Source organism: Asterias amurensis, chromosome 2 (assembly GCF_032118995.1).
Source record: "Asterias amurensis chromosome 2, ASM3211899v1".
NCBI lineage: Eukaryota > Metazoa > Echinodermata > Asteroidea > Forcipulatida > Asteriidae > Asterias > Asterias amurensis.
The window spans coordinates 18,556,983-18,576,917 of record NC_092649.1 but is presented as its reverse complement, the minus strand read 5'-3'; the positions used below and the strand labels follow the sequence as shown (position 1 = coordinate 18,576,917).

At 38.4% G+C, this 19,935-nt stretch overlaps 1 protein-coding gene across 1 annotated transcript in view; it reads left to right on the top strand.

The window, feature by feature from the left end:
- Window positions 1-19,647, top strand: part of LOC139950982 (protein O-linked-mannose beta-1,2-N-acetylglucosaminyltransferase 1-like) — a 29,285-nt gene extending 9,638 nt beyond the window's left edge. The window contains exons 11-23 of the mRNA XM_071949811.1: window positions 442-532; window positions 1,179-1,372; window positions 2,564-2,656; window positions 3,439-3,534; window positions 6,182-6,258; window positions 7,385-7,478; window positions 7,820-7,996; window positions 9,165-9,228; window positions 9,674-9,892; window positions 10,155-10,319; window positions 11,350-11,481; window positions 15,164-15,267; window positions 16,151-19,647. Of these exons, the coding sequence (XP_071805912.1) occupies window positions 442-532; window positions 1,179-1,372; window positions 2,564-2,656; window positions 3,439-3,534; window positions 6,182-6,258; window positions 7,385-7,478; window positions 7,820-7,996; window positions 9,165-9,228; window positions 9,674-9,892; window positions 10,155-10,319; window positions 11,350-11,481; window positions 15,164-15,267; window positions 16,151-16,164 (1,520 nt within the window). The 3' untranslated portion in view covers window positions 16,165-19,647. The remainder of the gene's footprint in view (window positions 1-441; window positions 533-1,178; window positions 1,373-2,563; window positions 2,657-3,438; window positions 3,535-6,181; window positions 6,259-7,384; window positions 7,479-7,819; window positions 7,997-9,164; window positions 9,229-9,673; window positions 9,893-10,154; window positions 10,320-11,349; window positions 11,482-15,163; window positions 15,268-16,150) is intronic.
- The last annotated feature ends 288 nt before the right edge of the window (window positions 19,648-19,935 follow it).

Genomic DNA, 19,935 nt, shown 5'->3' with positions numbered 1-19,935 from the left:
ATGTTTTATACTATTCACAGCTCTAAATCGCTCGTTACCAAGTAAGGTTTTATACTCATAATTATTTTGAGTAATTACCAAGGGTTTATTTCAAAACCACCCCTACTCATTTAGAGATGAGTGTGGGCTATAATTTTTGTATTCCAACAGGCCGTTGCCACCTACTCCTGTGGCTGAAACAGGGTTACCCCTTTTACAGTCCATACAGATTTAGGCTTTGGTGTCAATCTGAAGCCTGGCCGGTAGAGCAGAAAGCACTACCTCCCCAATTTTACGTAGCAAGTGTCCACAACCAGGGCTCGAACCTACACTCAGAAAGACCAGAGCTTGAACCCAGTGCTCTGAACCCCTAGGCCCCGACATGCCACAAACTGCAAACCTTTCCATATCATATTTCCTCAAAGTTTTAAATCCTACTTATGGTTTGTTTGATTTGATCAGCCATTGATGATGCCTTGGCATCGTCTTTTCTAGAGGTGATCGAGGATGGACAGATTGTAATCATTGTGATCTATGACGAGGCTTCAAGAAAGTGAGTATCATTGATTTATTTTAAAGACACTGGACACAAATTGTCAAAGACCAGGCTTCTCACTTGGTGTATTTCAACATATGCACAAAATAACAAATCTGTGAAAATTTCATTGTCGAAGTTGGTTGTCGAAGTTGCGAGATAATAATGAAAGAAAAAAAAACACCCTTGTCACACAAAGTTGTGTGCTTCCAGATGCTTGGTTTGGACACCTAAAAAAAAACACCTTTTGAAAATAACTGACCTGCTTATTAACTAATACCTGGGCGAAAGGTAGAAAATCGGATGGGACTTCAACTTTCGCTTATATGATCGTAATTAATCGCTCTACCGCGGAGTGAGTTCTTGAATTGGTCTCAACATATCGACTAGCTTGCTCTAGTCGTCTTCAGGAGACTTAAGAGATAATACTGCTCAGAATTGTCGCACATGCTTTATACTCCCCCGGGAGTTGTCCTGCTTTTCAACTACTACCTCGGTAGTCTAGTTTGTAAGACACTGCTCTAGAATTGCAAGGGTCGTGGGTTCGAAATCACAGGACTCGGGAAAGTACTGAGTATACAGTGCTAACACACATCAGTGTATGGGTCAAAAAATATATATATATCTTAATGGTTATCCATCATTAATTTCTTTTCTTGCAAAGGTTGACCGCTAAAACTAAGAATCTTCTTAGCTCCCTGGGAAGCAGCAAGATCGAAGAATTCAACTTTCGAGATAACTGGCTCTTTATCGGTCAGAAAGGGATCAAGGGATTCAGCCCCTATGAGCAGCTTGGGTTCCGTCAAGGATCGGGATGGGGAGCCAAGCTAGACTTCAGGAAATGTGTTCCCCTTAAAAGTGAGTTTTAGAATGATTGAATGTTAATTAAAGGGACATTACAGAACTGGTTTTGCTAGCAAAAAAGTCACTGGCAGTGCAAACACTTAATGTAATCCACCATATACATAAACTGTAGAAGTTCGAGATCAATCGGTCATCTGCGTCACAAGAGAATAGTGAAAAACGCAATACACATTTTGCATTGCATCGATGCCAAAACAAAAATGAATAATTCGCTCACTTGAGCGATAATCTCAAAATGGGAAAGTAGATTATTTATTTCTCATTAAATTTGAAAATTCAGACAGAAATATTTCAAGGGATGTTTTCTACTATTATCATCATTAGACTTTGTAAGTTTTATGTAAACCTGTGATCTTCATGATTTTTGTTTCTTACCAATTATGTAATGTTTCTTTAAAGGCGCTGGACACTACTTCCGTTTTAACTTGTTTTTAATTATTGGTTAACAACTTTCTCATAACAGGTTCCTCACACCTATTTTTTATTTCATCCTACATGTACCTTTGATCTTGTTATTCTTTAATTGACCATTGCCAGTTGCATCATGATGCAACTTGCTCTCTAATCCTACCCTTTCATGTTTCCCTGCATTATCAAACAATGCTTTAACCACTTTTATGGTCCAGTAATCCATCATTTCATGTTGAACATCCTTTGTCCTCGCCACTTTACACCCATTGGTCCATAGCTACCAATTTTTTCTGAAATAGAAACTTTGATTGGCTATAATTTTCCGCTTATTCTGGGATCCTTCCCTTAATGCCTTTCCCTTCTTTTTTTTCTATAAATAGATGTATTTGTTTGTACTTGTTTTATGCCTCTGAAGAAGGTCCGGTTTGGATCGAAAGCTAAGGCCATCTACCCTACTTATTATATATATATGTATGTATGAGTATACTGTGCTAAAACACATCGGTGTATATGGGTAAAAACCAAAATTAATATTCTTTATTCTCGATGCAAATTTAACATCTATTTAATTAAATGTTTGTTGTGTTGTCACTTAGCCTTCAAAAAGACTCTGATTGGTTTGAAATGTTAGGCCAATAACAATTTTTTGCGTTTATACCATGGGTTCGTTTGGTTGTTAAGTTGTTTGCAACAGCTAGGTCTATTTTCTCAATAAAATAAATAAGCTGTGTCGAATGAATTGTTATTGGTCATCTTTTTTGTTCTTCTTTTCAGTTGAAGGAAAAGAAGCTGTTCCATCGCTTAGTATTAATCGTAAACGGATTGAGTTTTGCAAGCAGTACAACACATACTCTGACTTGTGTTCTGGTGAGTTCATCAAACCAAATAGTGTTAGGTTTTTTTGTTTTGTTTTTCGTAGCAAACAATCAGGCATGCATCTCTTGCAGGTTACGGGTTTTTGTGTGTAAAATAAAATTGCGTAAAATAAAATCATGCTGCATGAAAGAAAATATTTGCGTTGGATGCTCCGTGGAAGTTCACATACAAAAGCATTACACAGTCCAGGCACAGACACAAGCTCTCCTTGTACAGCATACCTTCTACACTGTTTATGCACAGTCTGGCTCCATAGTGTATTATTGTTTTTTGTACAATTGGATACGGGAGGATCCAGACACTGTAAGAGCCAAATACACGGCTAGGACACAATTGTCCTCGTACAGCATACCTTCTACACTGTTTTTTTTTTTTGCACAGTCTGGCTCCATAATGTTTCTATTGCTCCTTGTACAAGGGGATTATAGGGGAACCAGACGCTGTAAGGGCCCAATACATGACTAGGACACAATTGTCCTCGTACAGCATACCTTCTCCACTATTTTTTTGCACAGTCTGGCCCCTTAGCGGTTTTATTGCTTGTTGTAAAGGGAATGAAGGTTTTCTCTTCGATTAAGCTGAAATTTTCACAGGTTTGTCACTTTCTGCATATGTTGAGATACACCAAGGGAGAAGACTGGTCTTTGACAGTTACCAATAGTGTCCAGTATCTTTGAGTGCTTCAGACTGCTCACCATAACACGCTACACATATTTCACATTTCTATTTTATGATATTGACAAGCCATCTTACTTTTGTTTTGTTGTCTGCAGAAGAAAATGTAAACAAATCCTTAAAAGCTTTACCACTGGACGACACTTCTCTGAGCAGTAATTTGGCATATACTCTGCCTATCCTAGTTGTTCCAGGTGAGTTTAACTGTTCATTGAGCAGTAATTTGGGTTACACTCTGCCTATCCTAGTTGTTCCGGTTGAGTACTATCTGTTAATTGAGCTGTAATTTGGCATACACCCTGCCTATCCTAGTTGTTCTGGGTGAGTGTTAACTGTTCATTTAGCAGTACTTTGGGTTATACCCTGCCTATCCTAGTTGTTCTGGGTGAGTGTTAACTGTTCATTTAGCAGTAACTTGGCATACACCCTGCCTATCCTAGTTGTTCCGGGTGAGTGTTAACTGTTCATTGAGCAGTAATTTGGCATATACCCTGCCTATCCTAGTTTTTCTGGGTGAGTGTTAATTGATCATTGAGCAGTAATTTGGCATATACCCTGCCTATCCTAGTTTTTCTGGGTGAGTGTTAATTGATCATTGAGCTGTAATTTGGCATATACCCTGCCTATCCTAGTTTTTCTGGGTGAGTGTTAATTGATCATTGAGCTGTAATTTGGCATATACCCCGCCTATCCTAGTTGTTCCGGGTGAGTGTTAATTGTTCTTTGAGCAGTAATTTGGCATATACCCCGCCTATCCTAGTTGATCCGGGTGAGTGTTAATTGTTCATTGAGCAGTAATTTGGCATATAACCTGCCTATCCTAGTTGTTCCGGGTGAGTGTTAATTGTTCAATGAGCAGTAATTTGGCATATACCCCGCCTATCCTAGTTGATCCGGGTGAGTGTTAATTGTTCATTGAGCAGTAATTTGGCATATACCCTGCCTATCCTAGTTTTTCTGGGTGAGTGTTAATTGATCATTGAGCAGTAATTTGGCATATACCCTGCCTATCCTAGTTGATTCGGGTGAGTGTTAATTGTTCATTGAGCAGTAATTTGGCATATACCCTGCCTATCCTAGTTGATCCGGGTGAGTGTTAATTGTTCATTGAGCATTAATTTGGCATATACCCTGCCCATCCTAGTTGTTCTGTGCGAGTGTTAACTGTTCATTGTAGTAATTTGGCGTATACCCAGCCTAGTTAGTCTTGGTATTAGTGTTAATTGTTCATTGAGCAGTAATTTGGCATATAACCTGCCTATGTTGTTCCGGTTGAGTACTATCCATTCATTGAGCAGTAATTTGGCATACACCCTGCCTATCCTAGTTGTTCCAGGTGAGTGTTAACTGTTCGTTGAGCTGTAATGTGGCATATACCCCGCCTAGCCTAGTTGTTCCGGGTGAGTGTTAACTGTTCATTGAGCAGTAATTTGGGTTATACCCTGCCTATCCTAGTTGTTCCGGTTGAGTGTTAACTGTTCATTGAGCAGTAATTTGGCATATACCAAACGATTTACAAAGTTATAGCAGGGTATCGACCTTAAGTGTATTTTCATGGTAGTCAGCAGGGCTAGTCACCCAGAATTTTTAGTAGCGCTGATGAGATTTTGGTAGCCCGAAAAACACGTCTTGAGTCAAAACACAAATTGTATTTCATTTTATACAATACCATCAGCACAGTTCATTATTGTTTGTGATGTTGATTTTCGCAGTATTTTTCTACTAGCTCGCCGGGCTATCGAACGTGAAAAATGAGTAGCCCGGCTGTAAATCTGGTAGTTCCGGGCTAGGTAATTGGTATTTGTCAAAGACCATGATCTTCACTTGGTGTATGCAAACATAAGCATAAAATAACAAACCTGTGAAAATATTTGGTTCAATTGGTCATCAAAGTTGCAAGAGAATAGTGAAAGATAAAACACCCTTGCTGCATTACTTACTTCATGTGCTTTCAGGTACATAATGAAAGGCTTCAGCTGAAGTCTTTTATTATTTGAGTGAGAAATGACCCCTCTTTCAAAAAGAATGTTACTTCAGAGTGAGCCTCTTCTCACAATGTTTTATATTATAACACCCCTTGCAAGTATTCTGCCTGCTCATTGGTTTAGAGCGCGTCACATGACATGTCTTAGTTTTGCCAGACGATGGCCGTGTGATAGAGCGTCGGTTTGCCATCGCTAGTCCGACAGACTAGCACATGGTGTGCAGTACCCAGACGTCCTGTGCGTGTACGAGAGTTATAAATTAATAGTCTGTAACCACTTCGGATTGCACGACACTACATGCAACACAGTTAGTAAAAGTGTATGCAATCTGTATTCGCGTCGTCCGTGGGTTGTAGCATTCAGGTCTGTAACTTAATAATAAAAGTACAGTATTTAGAAATGTTTGGGGTGTTATAAAACAAATATTGACTGCTTTTACTCGTGCAATGATTAAAAACTATGACTCCCGAGGTGATCCCCGTAGCGTTCTATTTTCCCTCGGCTTCGCCTCGGGAAAATAGAACGCTCCGGGGATCACCTCGGGAGTCATAGTTTCGCCGAGGGAAAATAGAACGCTACGGGGATCACCTCGGGAGTCATAGTTTTAACCATAGCACTCGAAGCAGTCAATATTTGTATACTATCAACAGCTCTCCATTGCTCTTCTATTAAGGAAGTTTTTTGCTAACAACCATTTCAAGTAGTTACCAAAAGTCTCCAGTGCCTCTAAAGTTTGGCTGCATGGAGTTGTTACCACTTTGTGATGTAGCTGCCAATATGTATGTAGTCAGTCTGTTGTCTCCTAATTCCCAATCACATTTTGAATCATATTTAAAATCAATTTTCTTGACTGTAGGTGTTGATCTGGAACCCTTACAGAAATGTTTGTCATCGCTGATTGCTGTGCCTGGTTTGAAACCGGGAAACGTACTGGTGAGTTTTTCTAGAAGATGAATACAATAAGTTGTTAACTTTTAAAATAGTAATAATAATATAATTTTATACCGCACTATGTTTTTAAGCACATGGTGCTGGGGTGGATTTCACAAAGGTACATGTAGTCCTAACTTAGGACTAGTCCTAGGCAATGCTAAGAGATAGGACTGGTCCTAAGTTAGGACCAGTAACTCATCCTAACTTAGGACTGGTCCTATCTCTTAGCATTGTCTAGGACTAGTCCTAAGTTAGGACTACCTTTGTGAAATCCACCCCTGGTGTCTTAGTGAAGACTATAGTAAACCAGGTCAACAGCACCAAATACAAAGAACAATATACATGTATAAACAAAATAAACACAACAAGGCAGAAGTATCAAGAAAAATAAACACAATGAACAGAAAATAACAAGATGCAGAATGGGGCGACTACAAAGATTCGAACAAGTGAGTCGTCAACATGGGTTTGAATGTTTGTAAGGAAGAAGCATTGTGAGTATTGGGAGGGAGTGTGTTCCATGGAGCTGCAATGTCACCGTTGAAGGTGAGAGGATGTGGAAGATCGTAGCCGGGTTGAAGGAAATTTTGGTTTGATGAGTTGTGAGAGATTAGTAGGACACTGACCATTATGAGTTTTGAAAGTAAGCAAAACAGTTTTATGTACTTCTTCATACCAAGTTAGGCCAAAAATAAAGAAATGTTATGTTACCGGTAACCTGACTGACCCTAACAAAAACTATTTGTACAGCTTGGGGAAGAAAACGGAAAAATACTGTGTGTTATTTTTAAAATATAAGAAATGCACCATGGACCAACTTAACATGTTTTAACATAAAAACCAGAACCAGACTAGTGCTAACTTAGGACTAGTCCTAGGAGATATACAAATTGCATGGATAGTCTTAAGTCAGGACGAGTAACTGGTCCTAACTCGAGATAAGACTAGTCCTAACTCTTTGTGAAATCCACCCCTGGTCAAATGAAATTCAGACAACTTGGAGGGGCTAGGTACTTTTTCACAATGTCCACAGATTTACATTTAACTTTTTTACAGGATTTGAAGATAGTGGAAAGCTTTTCGTTCTTCTGCTCTGGTTTTAAAAGGTCTTTTTTTCCCCCTGTAGGTTGTTTTAGATGGCAACTTTGCAGAGCCCAATGATTTGATAGGTCTTTATGGCTTCACCATCGAGTACATCAAACCTAAAACTGTATATCCAGGTATGACTGAATATCTCTTGCAAATTGTACAAGTAAATGTGACCCGATGTTGACAATTTAAAGAATTGAGTTATATGCATGGCTGGAGAGAACACACCAGCAGAAGTTATTTTCCTGGCATGTGTTGCTGGCTCTATTGTTTGTTGTCGTGTAATTTTGAATATTGTGTTACTCTGTATTTTTTTCCTGTGATATATGTTTGAACGCCGAATAAATAATAGTATTAATAATAATAATAATAATAAAAATACGTGCGCAATACAAGACTTTGATATTATTATTAATAAGAGCGAAGCGCAAGGCTTGCTATATTTATATATGTTCTCGTTTAATACGATTAGTCTTTCTACACGACGCCATCACGAGGGCGCTCCAGCTGTTCAAAGACAAGGAGTATCTGATCGTCTTGGAGGAGAGACTGGAAGTGACGCCAGACTTCTTGAGATATTTCTCCCAAGCCATGCATATATTGAATAGAGATTCATCAGTCTTTACCATCTCCGCTTGGAATCCAAACGGTGAGACATAAAATTATTTTGTAACTGCTTAAATAGAGATATCCAGGGCCCAATTTCATAGAGCTGCTAAGCACAAAAATTTGCTTAGCATGAAGTTTCTTTCTTGATATAAACGGGATTACCAACCAAATTTCCATTTGTTAAATATTGCTTGTTTCAGGTATTTATGCTTATTTGGTTGGTAATCCTGTTTTTATCAGGGCAAACATTTCATGCTAAGCAATTTTTTTCTTCTTAGCAACTCTATGAAATTGGGCCCATGTTTGACTGATGACTAAACCCAGGACAAAAATCCCAGTTTACTTACTTCTTGTATAAAGATATCCATGTTGGACTGAAAGATTATACTTCAGTCCCTTGACGATGACTAGAGCAAGCTAGTCGACACGTTGAGACCAATTCAAGAACTGACGCTGCGGTAGTGCAGTTAATTATGACCCTATAAGCTAAAGAAGCAGTCCTAGCCGATTTTCTAAAAAGCAGGACAGTCTCCCGAACATCTCAGCGGTAGTAATATAAAGAAAGACAGTTCTCTAAGAACAAACTCTACCTGGCAAGTAGAAACACACATGGTGTTACTGCAAACCAAATACCTATTGCTAGTTTCTTGTATAGGGATATCTATGTTGGACTGATAGATATACCCGGGTCAAAATTCCAGTTAAACCAAGTTGACTGGGTCAACTGGCTTGAAGCCATTAGACACTTTAGGTAAACAGTATTGTCCATAGGCCCACACTTTGTGTATCAAAAGCTCAATCGGTCATCGGTGTCGGGAGAAAATAACGGGAAAACCCACCCTTGTTTCGGCACGTTTCGCCGTGTCATGACATGTGTTTAAAATTAATCCGTAATTCTCGATATCGAGAATTGATAATTGTTTTAATGTTTTCTCAAAAAGTAAAGCATTTCATGGAATAATATTTCAAGAGAAGTCTTTCAACATTACCTTCTGTAAACCCTGTAAGTTATTTGTACATCTTTGAAACTTTTTTTTTCTTTCTCTGTTCCGAAAGTGTATAATGGCCTTAAAGGATTTGGGTACTTTTTAAAAACGTCCACAGATTAACATTAAACTTACAGGGTTTGAAGATAATGATGGTTCATGTAGGACAGATTTTTATTTTGCTTACATTAATGTTCATTGATGATATTTGACATGATGCAGGTTTCACTGGTACCTCGGGGGATGAAACACTGCTGTATCGAACAGAGGATTTCCCTGGTTTCGGGTGAGTGTTTTAATTCAATACAGAAGTTAGCATTGGTTGGTACCTTATTTCAAAATAACCTGCCGTTTCTTTGACCATGTGAGGGCGTTTTTTTGTCACTTCCGAAGGTATACTCGATTCCTCCTGCACAGTTTTAATTGGCGTTCTCTCACTTTTGTTGCGCTGTAGTTTTGAAGGAACGTTACAGGTGGATTATTGTCTTATTGTCCGTGGTGGATATGATGTCTGTGGTTGTAATGTGTTCCAGTCTTTAATAACTGGTTTATAGATGAATGAATATACCCCTGGAAAAAAAAAAAGTAAAAAAAAAAAAAAGGGAAAAAATGTAAATTAAAAAAGAACAACGAAAATATTTTTGTTTTTTTAACTAAGACTAAATTCACAAAAAAATCAAGATAGGGAACACAACAAACATTAAAATATTAAAAAACTAATTTTCCTTCAGATGGATCGTTCGTCGAACTCTCTGGACAGACAGATTTCAGACGAATCAGAAGACGTGTTGCAACAGTCCATCATGGAGAGGTTGGAATCTAGGGGAGATTGCTGGTGGAGAATCTATTATACCTGACGTCTCGAGGGTACGAAGGATCAGTCGAGACGGGGGTTACTACGAGGAGAAAGCGTTTATGACACAGTATCTTGCTCATAGGATAAACTCAAGGTAATAATAAATAAGGGAATAAAAGGGTAGAGGCGAGTTTTTAAACGTTCGTTTAAAACCGGCATGGTCGTTGCCGTGTGATAAAGGCCCGAGCTGAAGGCAAGGGCCATTATCGCACGGTAACGACCCTGCTTTTAAACGGACGTTTAAGAACTAGTTTGTTACTCTATGCGTATGTTGAGATACAGCAAGTGAGATGACTGGTCTTTGACAATTACCAATAGTGTCTTTAATGGCGTGTTCTCTTTTTATTTTGTTGCAGTGCTGGTCCTCAGTCTGAACCCACGGAGGTTTACAAACTTGAAGGGAGTGAATACGAACAAGAAGTCGGACGTCTTGTATCTCACAGTATTCCAATCACTCCAGATTCTTTTACTGCATGTCTTAACGGAGGCACGTTGGCTTTAACACTCCCCAAGTATACAAGGTAATAATATTACTAACAATAATTGATTTTGTATATAGCGCTTTATCACAGCCAGAAGGGCGTCTCAAAGCCCTTCCAACATTACTACCCCTGCAGCCGATTTCTAGAAACGCTCGAGTCGTGACGAGTAACTTGCCTATTTTTGGATGGATTTAATGCACCCTACGTCTTCATACACGAAACTGAACTCATCCTAAGTCCTAAGATTGATCCTAAGTTAGGAAGAGTTTGTTGAAATCGGGTGTGGTCACTGGGCCTTAATTCATTCCTTAAACCATCTGAGCTTCCTGGGGAGTATGTACAGCCTGTGCAACAAATGTGCACTACTAAGCTAAATCAACCTTAAGAACCATCTCTGCCCTCACAGCACCCATTTTACCCCTTGGTGAAGAAAAGTAATTATAGTTAAGTGTCTTGCATAGGGCCCAAGTGTTATTTCCAGGACTCAAACCCACACTCTGCTGAACAGAAACACCAGGGTTTGAGTTTGGTGCTCTTATCTGCTCGGCCACAACATCCCATTAAGACAGAGAGCTCCCACTAGTTATCTGTCACTCAGTCAAGTGACTTTGAGCCAAAGAGGGTTTCAGTTGTTGATCCAAATCATGGTTATGTGACTCATAGTTGGTATAGACCTTCCCATTGTTGATAAATAAACCATGCCGGTTGGCATGGAAGGCTGAATGTTAGCAAAACATTCAATCATGTTTAAAAACAATAATAATAATAACATTAAGTTGTGTGGTTTCAGATGCTTGATTTCGGAACCTTAAAATCTAATTCTGAGGTATCGAAATCAAATTCAAATATTTTAGTGGAAAATTACTTCTTTCTCGAAAACTGCTTTACTTTAGCCGTTTCTCACAATGTTTTATACTACCAACAGGAACAGCTCTCCATTGCTCCTTGCCAAGCAAGTTGTGATGCTAACAATTAATTAGAGAAATTACCAATAGTGTCTAGTGCCTTTAAGGGGGATATTTCAGTAACTTGTTTTCTCTTTATCTTTTTGTATTTTTTTCTCCTTCAGTCAAATCTATGCCGTTTTCTATGAGCAAGACTCTGTGGATGATCACAAGCTTCTGAGACTTATATGTTCATGTTTTGGGCTGTTTGTATTTGAGGACGTCCCCTTATACAACATGCACAAAGGAATTGTCAGGTAAGAATAATAATAATGGCTTCTTATAATGGCTTCTTATATAGCGCTCAGGTTCGTCACGCAGTGACACTCATGGTGCTCCGACAATAATACCCCTGGTCACTGGGCCTTGAATCATTTTCTTAAACAATCTCAGCTCCCTGGGGAGTATACAGCCTAGTGCAACAAATGCGCGCTACTCGGCTAAATCAATCTTAAGAACCATTTCTGTCCTCACAGATACCCATTTACCCCTGGGTGGAGAGAAGCAATTATAGTTATGTGTCTTGCTCAGGGACAAAAGAGTCACGACCGGAATTCGAACCCACACTCTGCTGAACAGAATCACCCGAGCTTGAATTCGGTGCTCTTATCTGCTCAGCCATGATATCCCATAAGAATCTAAGAGAGGCTGTGCAAGTCTTTCAAATTTGTTGAAGCGAAGGTTTTTGTTTCTTTTACATGGTGAAGCAATGCACGTGCGAAACCAAAGGTGCCAAAAAAATTGGTGGAATATGCGTCATGTTTTATCCTTTTTCGTTTTTTTTGCAATGTATTTTCTAGTGCAGTGTTGGACCACCCTGCAGTGTTGGACCATGTTGGATGTTTTATTTGATGTTTTATTTTAGTGTGTATATCTCTGTCCTTTTAATCTGTGTCCTTTTAATCTGTGTCCTTTTAATCTGTGTACTGTTATAATCATTGTTTTGAATGTATATTTGGTTTGCGGTAACACCATGTATGTGTCTACTTGCCAGGTAGAGTTGTTCGTAGGGAACTGTCTTGCTTTATTCTACTGCCGTGGAGTAGATAATCGGAGGTGCGGGAGATTTCTCAGTTCTGAAAAGAACTGTCCTACTTTTTAACTATTACCAGGGCGGATGGTATAGAAATTAGACTGGACTACTACTTAAGCTTATAGGATCGTAATTAACTGTACTGCCACGGAGTCAGTTCTGAATTGGTCTCTTTGAACTAATAATTGTTTTTATGTGCCAATGGAAACAAAATTTCTGTATATTTATGATGCGGACAGTCAAAATTCTAGTTCTAGGTCTAATCCTTGGAAGTTGAATAGTCCAGATTTCACTGTGTTACTGATACTGCCACAATGCATTCGGTAATTGTACTGATAGTAGGTCTCATGCATATTAAGTATGGTGACTTGATGCATAGTTGCTGTAGGAAATATACTGTGATTGAAGGATCTTACATCCAGGGATTGGAACCCAAGACCTTTGCAATTCTAGAGCAGGGCCCAATGTGATGGCTCTGCTTACCGTAAGCAAAGAGTCGGCGCTTACGGAAGCAAGGAATTCTGCGTATCTCACAGGTTAGCAGAGAATTTCAGCTTGTGGCGTGAATTTTTGGCGGGCTTACTCCACGATACTAGGCATTCTTCGCTTTACCTAGCCAGCGCAGAAATACAGCGCTTGACGTGCGAGCAGAGCCATGAAGTTGGGCCCTGATGTCTAACCACTAGACCACCGAGCTAACCCAGTAGCTAGCGGCAGCTCAAATCCTAGGTTTAAAGACACTGGATACTATTGGTAATTACTAAAAATATTTGTTGGTATTAAAAACTGAGTTGGTAACGAGCATTAGAGAGAGCTGTGGATAGTATCAAACATTGTGAGAAACGGCTCACTCTGAAGTAATGTAGTTTTAGAGAAAGAACCAATTTCCCACTAAAATATTTGAATTTGATTTCGAGACCTCAGAATTAAATTTTGAGGTTCTGAATTCAAGCATCTGAAAAGACACAACTTGTGCGACAACAGTGTTTTTTCTTCCATTATTCTCTTGCAACTTCGATGACCAATTTGAGTTCAAATTTTTACAGGCTTGTAATTTTATGCATACATTGAGATAAACCAAGTGAGAAGACTGGTCTTTGACAAATACCAAAGGTGTCCAGGGGTCGATTTCACACAGAGTTAGGACTAGTCCTCACTTAACTTAGGACTAGTCCTCACTTAACTTAGGACTAGTCCTCACTTAACTTAGGACTAGTCCTCACTTAACTTAGGACTAGTCCTCACTTAACTTAGGACTAGTCCTCACTTAACTTAGGACTAGTCCTCACTTAACTTAGGACTAGTCCTCACTTAACTTAGGACTAGTCCTCACTTAACTTAGGACTAGTCCTCACTTAACTTAGGACTAGTCCTCACTTAACTTAGGACTAGTCCTCACTTAACTTAGGACTAGTCCTCACTTAACTTAGGACTAGTCCTCACTTAACTTAGGACTAGTCCTCACTTAACTTAGGACTAGTCCTCACTTAACTTAGGACTAGTCCTCACTTAACTTAGGACTAGTCCTCACTTAACTTAGGACTAGTCCTCACTTAACTTAGGACTAGTCCTCACTTAACTTAGGACTAGTCCTCACTTAACTTAGGACTAGTCCTCACTTAACTTAGGACTAGTCCTCACTTAACTTAGGACTAGTCCTCACTTAACTTAGGACTAGTCCTCACTTAACTTAGGACTAGTCCTCACTTAACTTAGGACTAGTCCTCACTTAACTTAGGACTAGTCCTCACTTAACTTAGGACTAGTCCTCACTTAACTTAGGACTAGTCCTCACTTAACTTAGGACTAGTCCTAGGAGATATACAAATTGCATGGATAGTCCTAAAACAGGGCGAGAACCTGGTCCTAACTCGAGATAAGACTAGTCCTAAGTCTTTGTGAAATCCACCCAGTGCCCTTTAGCAGCATTATCTAGGGCTGTGTTTTTCTCTGATGAGAGTTGGGGGGGGGGGGGGGGGAAACACACATGATATGGGTATTTACTTTTGGTATTTATCTGTAATATTTAGTTACTTATTATATCGCTCTCATTTTGGAAGTTATGGGAAACGAATCAACATTAATTGATAGGGCATGAATGATTCAAATTTAACATAACTAAAAAATAAAATAAAAATAAAAAGGTATAGTTTAACATATTAAAGAAGTTATTTCATCTAAGATATACTTTTAGTGTTTATTTGTAATATTTAGTATTTTATTATATTGGGTTCATTTTATTGCTAATATACATTTAATTGTGGGAAACAAATCAACATGGGGTCTTGTCTTTTTATTGTATTAACTGCAAAATTTTACGCTTAAGACCACAATTCAGTTTTGTTACTGCTAGTGTCTTTTATAAATACTGATGAAATAAACAAACCATTAATAGTTATAAAACAATAAAAAATTGAAACTGCCAAATTTGACATTAAAGGCACTTTACACAGTTGGTAATTACTCAAATTATATATTAGCATAAAACTGCACTTGGTGTCGAGCAATGGAGAGCTGTTGATAGTATAAAACATTTTGAGAAGTGACTCCCTCTGAAGTAACGTAATTTTGGAGAAAGAGCTAATTTCTCACAAAAATGATAAAAGACTTCTTGCCAGAAGCCTTTTATTCCTAACTGAAAGCACACTATTATCATGTACAACGAGGGTGACTTTTCTTTCATCATTTTCTTGCAACTTCAACGACCAATTGAGTGGCAAAATTTTCACAGGGTTGATGTTTTATGCATATGTTGGGATACACCAAGTGAGAATGCTGGTCATTAAAAATTACAAATTGTGTTAAACATTGATGAAATAAATAAACCATTAATAATGAAAAAAAAAACCTTTAGGAAATGACAGTGGGTATTTGAGATTATACATACCTTGTTTTTTTTTTTGCAGGTTTACATATGAAAGAAATCATTTTATCTTGGTTGGTAGTAAAACCATCTACTTCAACAGCCATCCAGCAAATACAGAGGTTTTATCAAACATGGGAAATGCAAGTAAGTTACATGGTTATTCACTGCAGAATGAAAAGTCATTTTCCCACATAGCATATTTTTTTAGCCAAGATAACTTTGTAATTTCCAATAGATAATAAATTTGCTACGGCGATAAAGAGTATTCATTTTGGCTTTTACCCATATACACCGATTTTGTGTTAGCACTTTATACTCAGTACTATCCCGAATTCTGTGAAAACAATAACAGGCATACATGTAGTAATCAGGTGGGATGCAAACCCATGACCTTTGCAACTCTTAAGACCACAGAGATTGCCCACCTGACACTGCTCTGAATTGGCAAAGGTCGTAGGTTCGAATTCCACTGGAGTAATGAATGCCTGTGATTTTGTTTTTCTTTACAGAACTCGGGGAAAGTACCCAGTAAACAGTGCTTACCTACATCGTTGTATATGGCAGGCATGCAACTCTTCTGCGGTTTCGCGTTTTTTCTTGTTTCATGAAATAGAAATCTGCCGTTATGAATGAAATCACAGAGACACAAGCTTTCCTCTTACAGCATACCTTCTACTCTATTTTGTGCACAGTCTGGCTCTGTAGTGTTTTTACGTGCTTTTTGTATAAGGGATGAGCGGGAACCAGACAATGTAAGTGCCCCATACGCGGCTAGGACACAATTCTCCTACTGTACAGCATATCGTCTACACTATTTTTTGCATAGTCTGGCGCTGTGGTGTTTTTGTTGCTTGTTGTTTTAGGGGATGCCGGGGGACCCAGATAAAAATGGCCCAATACGCAGCGAGCTTCAGTTTACGGGATCATTAGGAAATGTTTTTTTCCGCTGAGGAGTTGGATGCCTGATATGGGTAAAACCAATTATAATTTGTATTTGTTTATTTCACCTCTTTGATTTCATCCACAGGTAACACAAGATGATAGATTCCAATAATAACCAGTAACGTGACATCCCAATCTACAGCTGTGTGGCGCTGACGTTTGTTTTCTCATTATTTCAAGCGCTTAAGAAGTTTCCCTTATATGATTTGAGGCATTGCATGGTGAGGTATCATAATATATTTGGTTTGCGGTACATCATGTGTGTATCTACTTGCCAGGTATAGTTTGTTCTAGAGAACTGTCGCTCTTTATTCTACTATCGCGGAGTAGATTGTTCGGGTGTTAGAATGTCATCTCAGTCCTGAAAACAACTGTCCTGCTTATTAGGGATGGTATAGAAAATTGGCTGGGACTACTACTTTAGCTTATAGGATCGTTATTAACTGCAGTACCGCGGAGTGAGTTCTTAAATTGGTCTCATCGATTCGACAAGCTTGCTCTAGTCTCATCGTCAGGAAACTGCTTTTACCTATTTTATTTTTTACTATTTGCTGAGAACTTGGATCATCAGGGCCCAATTTCATGGCCCTGCTTACTGTAAGCAAAGAATCTGCGCTTAAGGAAGCAGGTGAATTTTCACAGTTAACAGAGAGTTTTGGCTTTTGCTCTTGTGTATTCCATGTAAGTAGGCATTCTACGCTTACACAGCTAGCGCATAAATTCGCATGCTAGTAAGCAGGGAGTGGTATTTAGCAACCACCATTGTTCCTTCGTTATACAGTGATTCTCCCTCAAGTGTGGCCACTCAATTTTTACTGATCAAATACATTCTGTAAGCAGATTTTTTTTCTGCTTAACCGCTTTATATATATTTAGGCCCTAAGGTAATTAAAACTGCTGTAACGAGCCACGTTTCACAAATTTCTTTGTCCTCATGAATGTCCTTTTTGTTAAAAAGTTTTAAAAATGTAGAATTTTATATAAAGAAATCCGTTTTGTGAGCTGTCAATTCCTTCCCATGCATATCACTAACACTACCAATAGGCAAAGTTAGGGAACAGGACACCTTTTTGTATGCAGCTGGGATGGTGGTGGTTTGGTGCAACCCCCCCCAGTGGCATTTTGTCAGGAAAACAAGTGAATAAATGCTCTTTTTCTGACATTTTGGTTTCTTCATTTGACTGTTTTAGGACATTTTTATTTAGCTTATAGTTAAACTATCTCACACATTAGTGTTGCAGATTTAACCTTTTTTTCTGGGCGAACTAATATTGTTATAAAAAGTATGCCTACATGTATAAAGCATTGAGATTTATAAATTCTTCCATTCACGTTCTTTTTCAAAGAAGAACAGTCGTCTGTTCCTGCAGACCAATGTTGGCCCTAATCAAAACCGAAAGGAAAATATTCTGAGACCCCTGCAAAAAAAATGAAGTTTTGAGGGCAAAAATATGGTAAAAATGTTGATTTTGGAAGTTCTAAAAACATACTCTGATGCACGTTATAAAAATAGCACAAGGGTAAAACTTTTAGCAATACTTTTTGGGTCTCAAGTAAAGCCAAGGATGATACTTTGTAGTGATGTAAAAGGTTTTATTAAATATTTTTGAAATATTATGTAAATATTAACTAAAAACAGTTTTTCAGACTCCAAATCGGCCTAAAGTGGCATAAACACAAAGGAGCTGTTACCATTGCAATGTGTTGTATTATGATTGGAAATGTAAATTTAGTTAATTTGGACTCCCTACCATCCACAAAGTATAAGAAAAATATTCCTTTGTTTTCACCGGGACACATGTCAACATTATGTGAAAAGACCCTAAAAAGGGCATTTTTCACATTTTTGGGGAAAAGTCTAGTTTTGAGGCAGTAGGCTACTGTCACAACAGGATACAATTGCCCAAGTTTTTCTCACCAGTTATGAAAAGACCAATGTGGGCCCTAATCACAACTGAAAGGACAATTTTTCGAGACCCCTGGCAAGTTTTGGGGTTCCAAAATAGGGTAAAAATATCGATTTTGCAAGTTAGGGTGATATTTAAAGCAATATTTTGGTTTTTTTCTCAAGGAAGGCCAAGGATGATACTTTGTAGTGATATAAAAGGTTTTTTGAAATACTTTTTCATTTTGGTGGGGTGGAGTTGTAAATATGAGCTTAAAAACCGGCCCATACATCCCAAAATCGGCCTAAAATCGGCCAAAAAACAAAATGAGCTGTAACCATGGGACAGGCTGTACCTTGAATTGAAAATGCAATTTTATTTACTTGCACCTCAAGGACCTTCCACCTAAAAAGTATTAAAAAAAAAGAATTTTTTGACCGTCAGCACATTTGTCAAATGGACACTATTGGTAATTACTCGAAATAATTATTTTCATAAAACCTTACTTGGTAACAAGTAATGGGGAGAGATTGATAGCATAAAACATTGTGAGAAACGGCTCCCTCTGAAGTAACGTAGTTTTCGAGAAAGAAGTAATTTTCCACGAATTTGATTTTGAGACCTCAGATTTAGAATTTGAGGTCTCAAAATCAAGCATCTGAAAGCACACAACTTTGTGTGACAAGGGCGCTTTTTCTTTCATTATTATCGCGCAACTTTGACGACCAATTGAGCTCAAATTTTCACAGGTTTGTTATTTTATGCATATGTTGAGATACACCAACTGTGAAGAAGATTGGTCTTTGACAATTACCAATAGTGTCCATGGTCTTTAAATTTGAAAAATTGTTTGAAACATTGAGTTAAATGCCACCAGTGTAAATTGATCAAACCTAACATTTTTTAATGTTTTTGGATTGAACAAAAAAAAATTGACTAGAGCAGGATTTGAACCAACGACCTCCGGTTTAACGTGCCGGCGCTTTACCAACTGAGCTATCTAGCCCTTTGTTGGTGGTCTCCCAATTTTGTCAACATCTTTGTTCGGGGGGTGCCTGTCAGAAGCCATTAAACAGCAAACTGCCGTGTAGCCAGGGATCACACCCGGGTAATGTTATATGCGTTTTTGAGTTCATTTTACTCTCTGTACATAGGAGTAAAGATTCTTAATGAAGTTTGGTAATAATTTATGGCACCCCTCAGCCAAAGTGAATTTATTGTAGGCCTTTTTGTATTAATTGAACCCTCCAAACATGAGTATGAAACGTCAAGTTTGCCAAAGTGACTTTTTCGGTATGCCTTTTTGTAATAATATATGAGTAAAGACTGTTTATATGTTGCCTATAGACGGATTGTGTGACCAATGTCACTTGACCTGAGATCCAAAACATCAAACAAACAATCAATGTGCAATAAAAAGACATAATTATTGTTAATATTGTTTGTTCAATCAAGGCTTTTCTTTCTCCAAATCATTGAAGATTATTCTTGAGTTTGTACCGGCATGGAGGTACAGAGACCTTACAGTGGCTGAACAGTGCCGGTAATGGGTAAACAATTCCACCAAATAGGAAATTATTGAAGAATGTTCACACGATATCATATTTTCCAGTGCACGGAGAGTGTGGTTTTACATTGCCCTCATTGTATGATTGTGCTGCCAATAAAAATCTACTGATGAAGCTGCAAATTCATTTATTTTCATCCTCAAGTTATTTGATTAGAAGAGGAAGCTGTATCACCTAGATTCCAACAACTTTGCGATCTTCCTTGGCACAGCCCGACTTTACGCCGGCCGGGCACAACTCAAATACCATGGTGCGCAAGCGCGCTCAAACCTTGATAATGTACGTACTACTGTACCATTTGGGCCATATAGAAGGTCCAGCAATAGCAAAAGGTCAACTAGTAGAAGATCAGGGCATGAGAACTTTCTACTTTATAGTCAAGTTTTTTTATGTCAGCAGTGGCTATGATGAGAAAA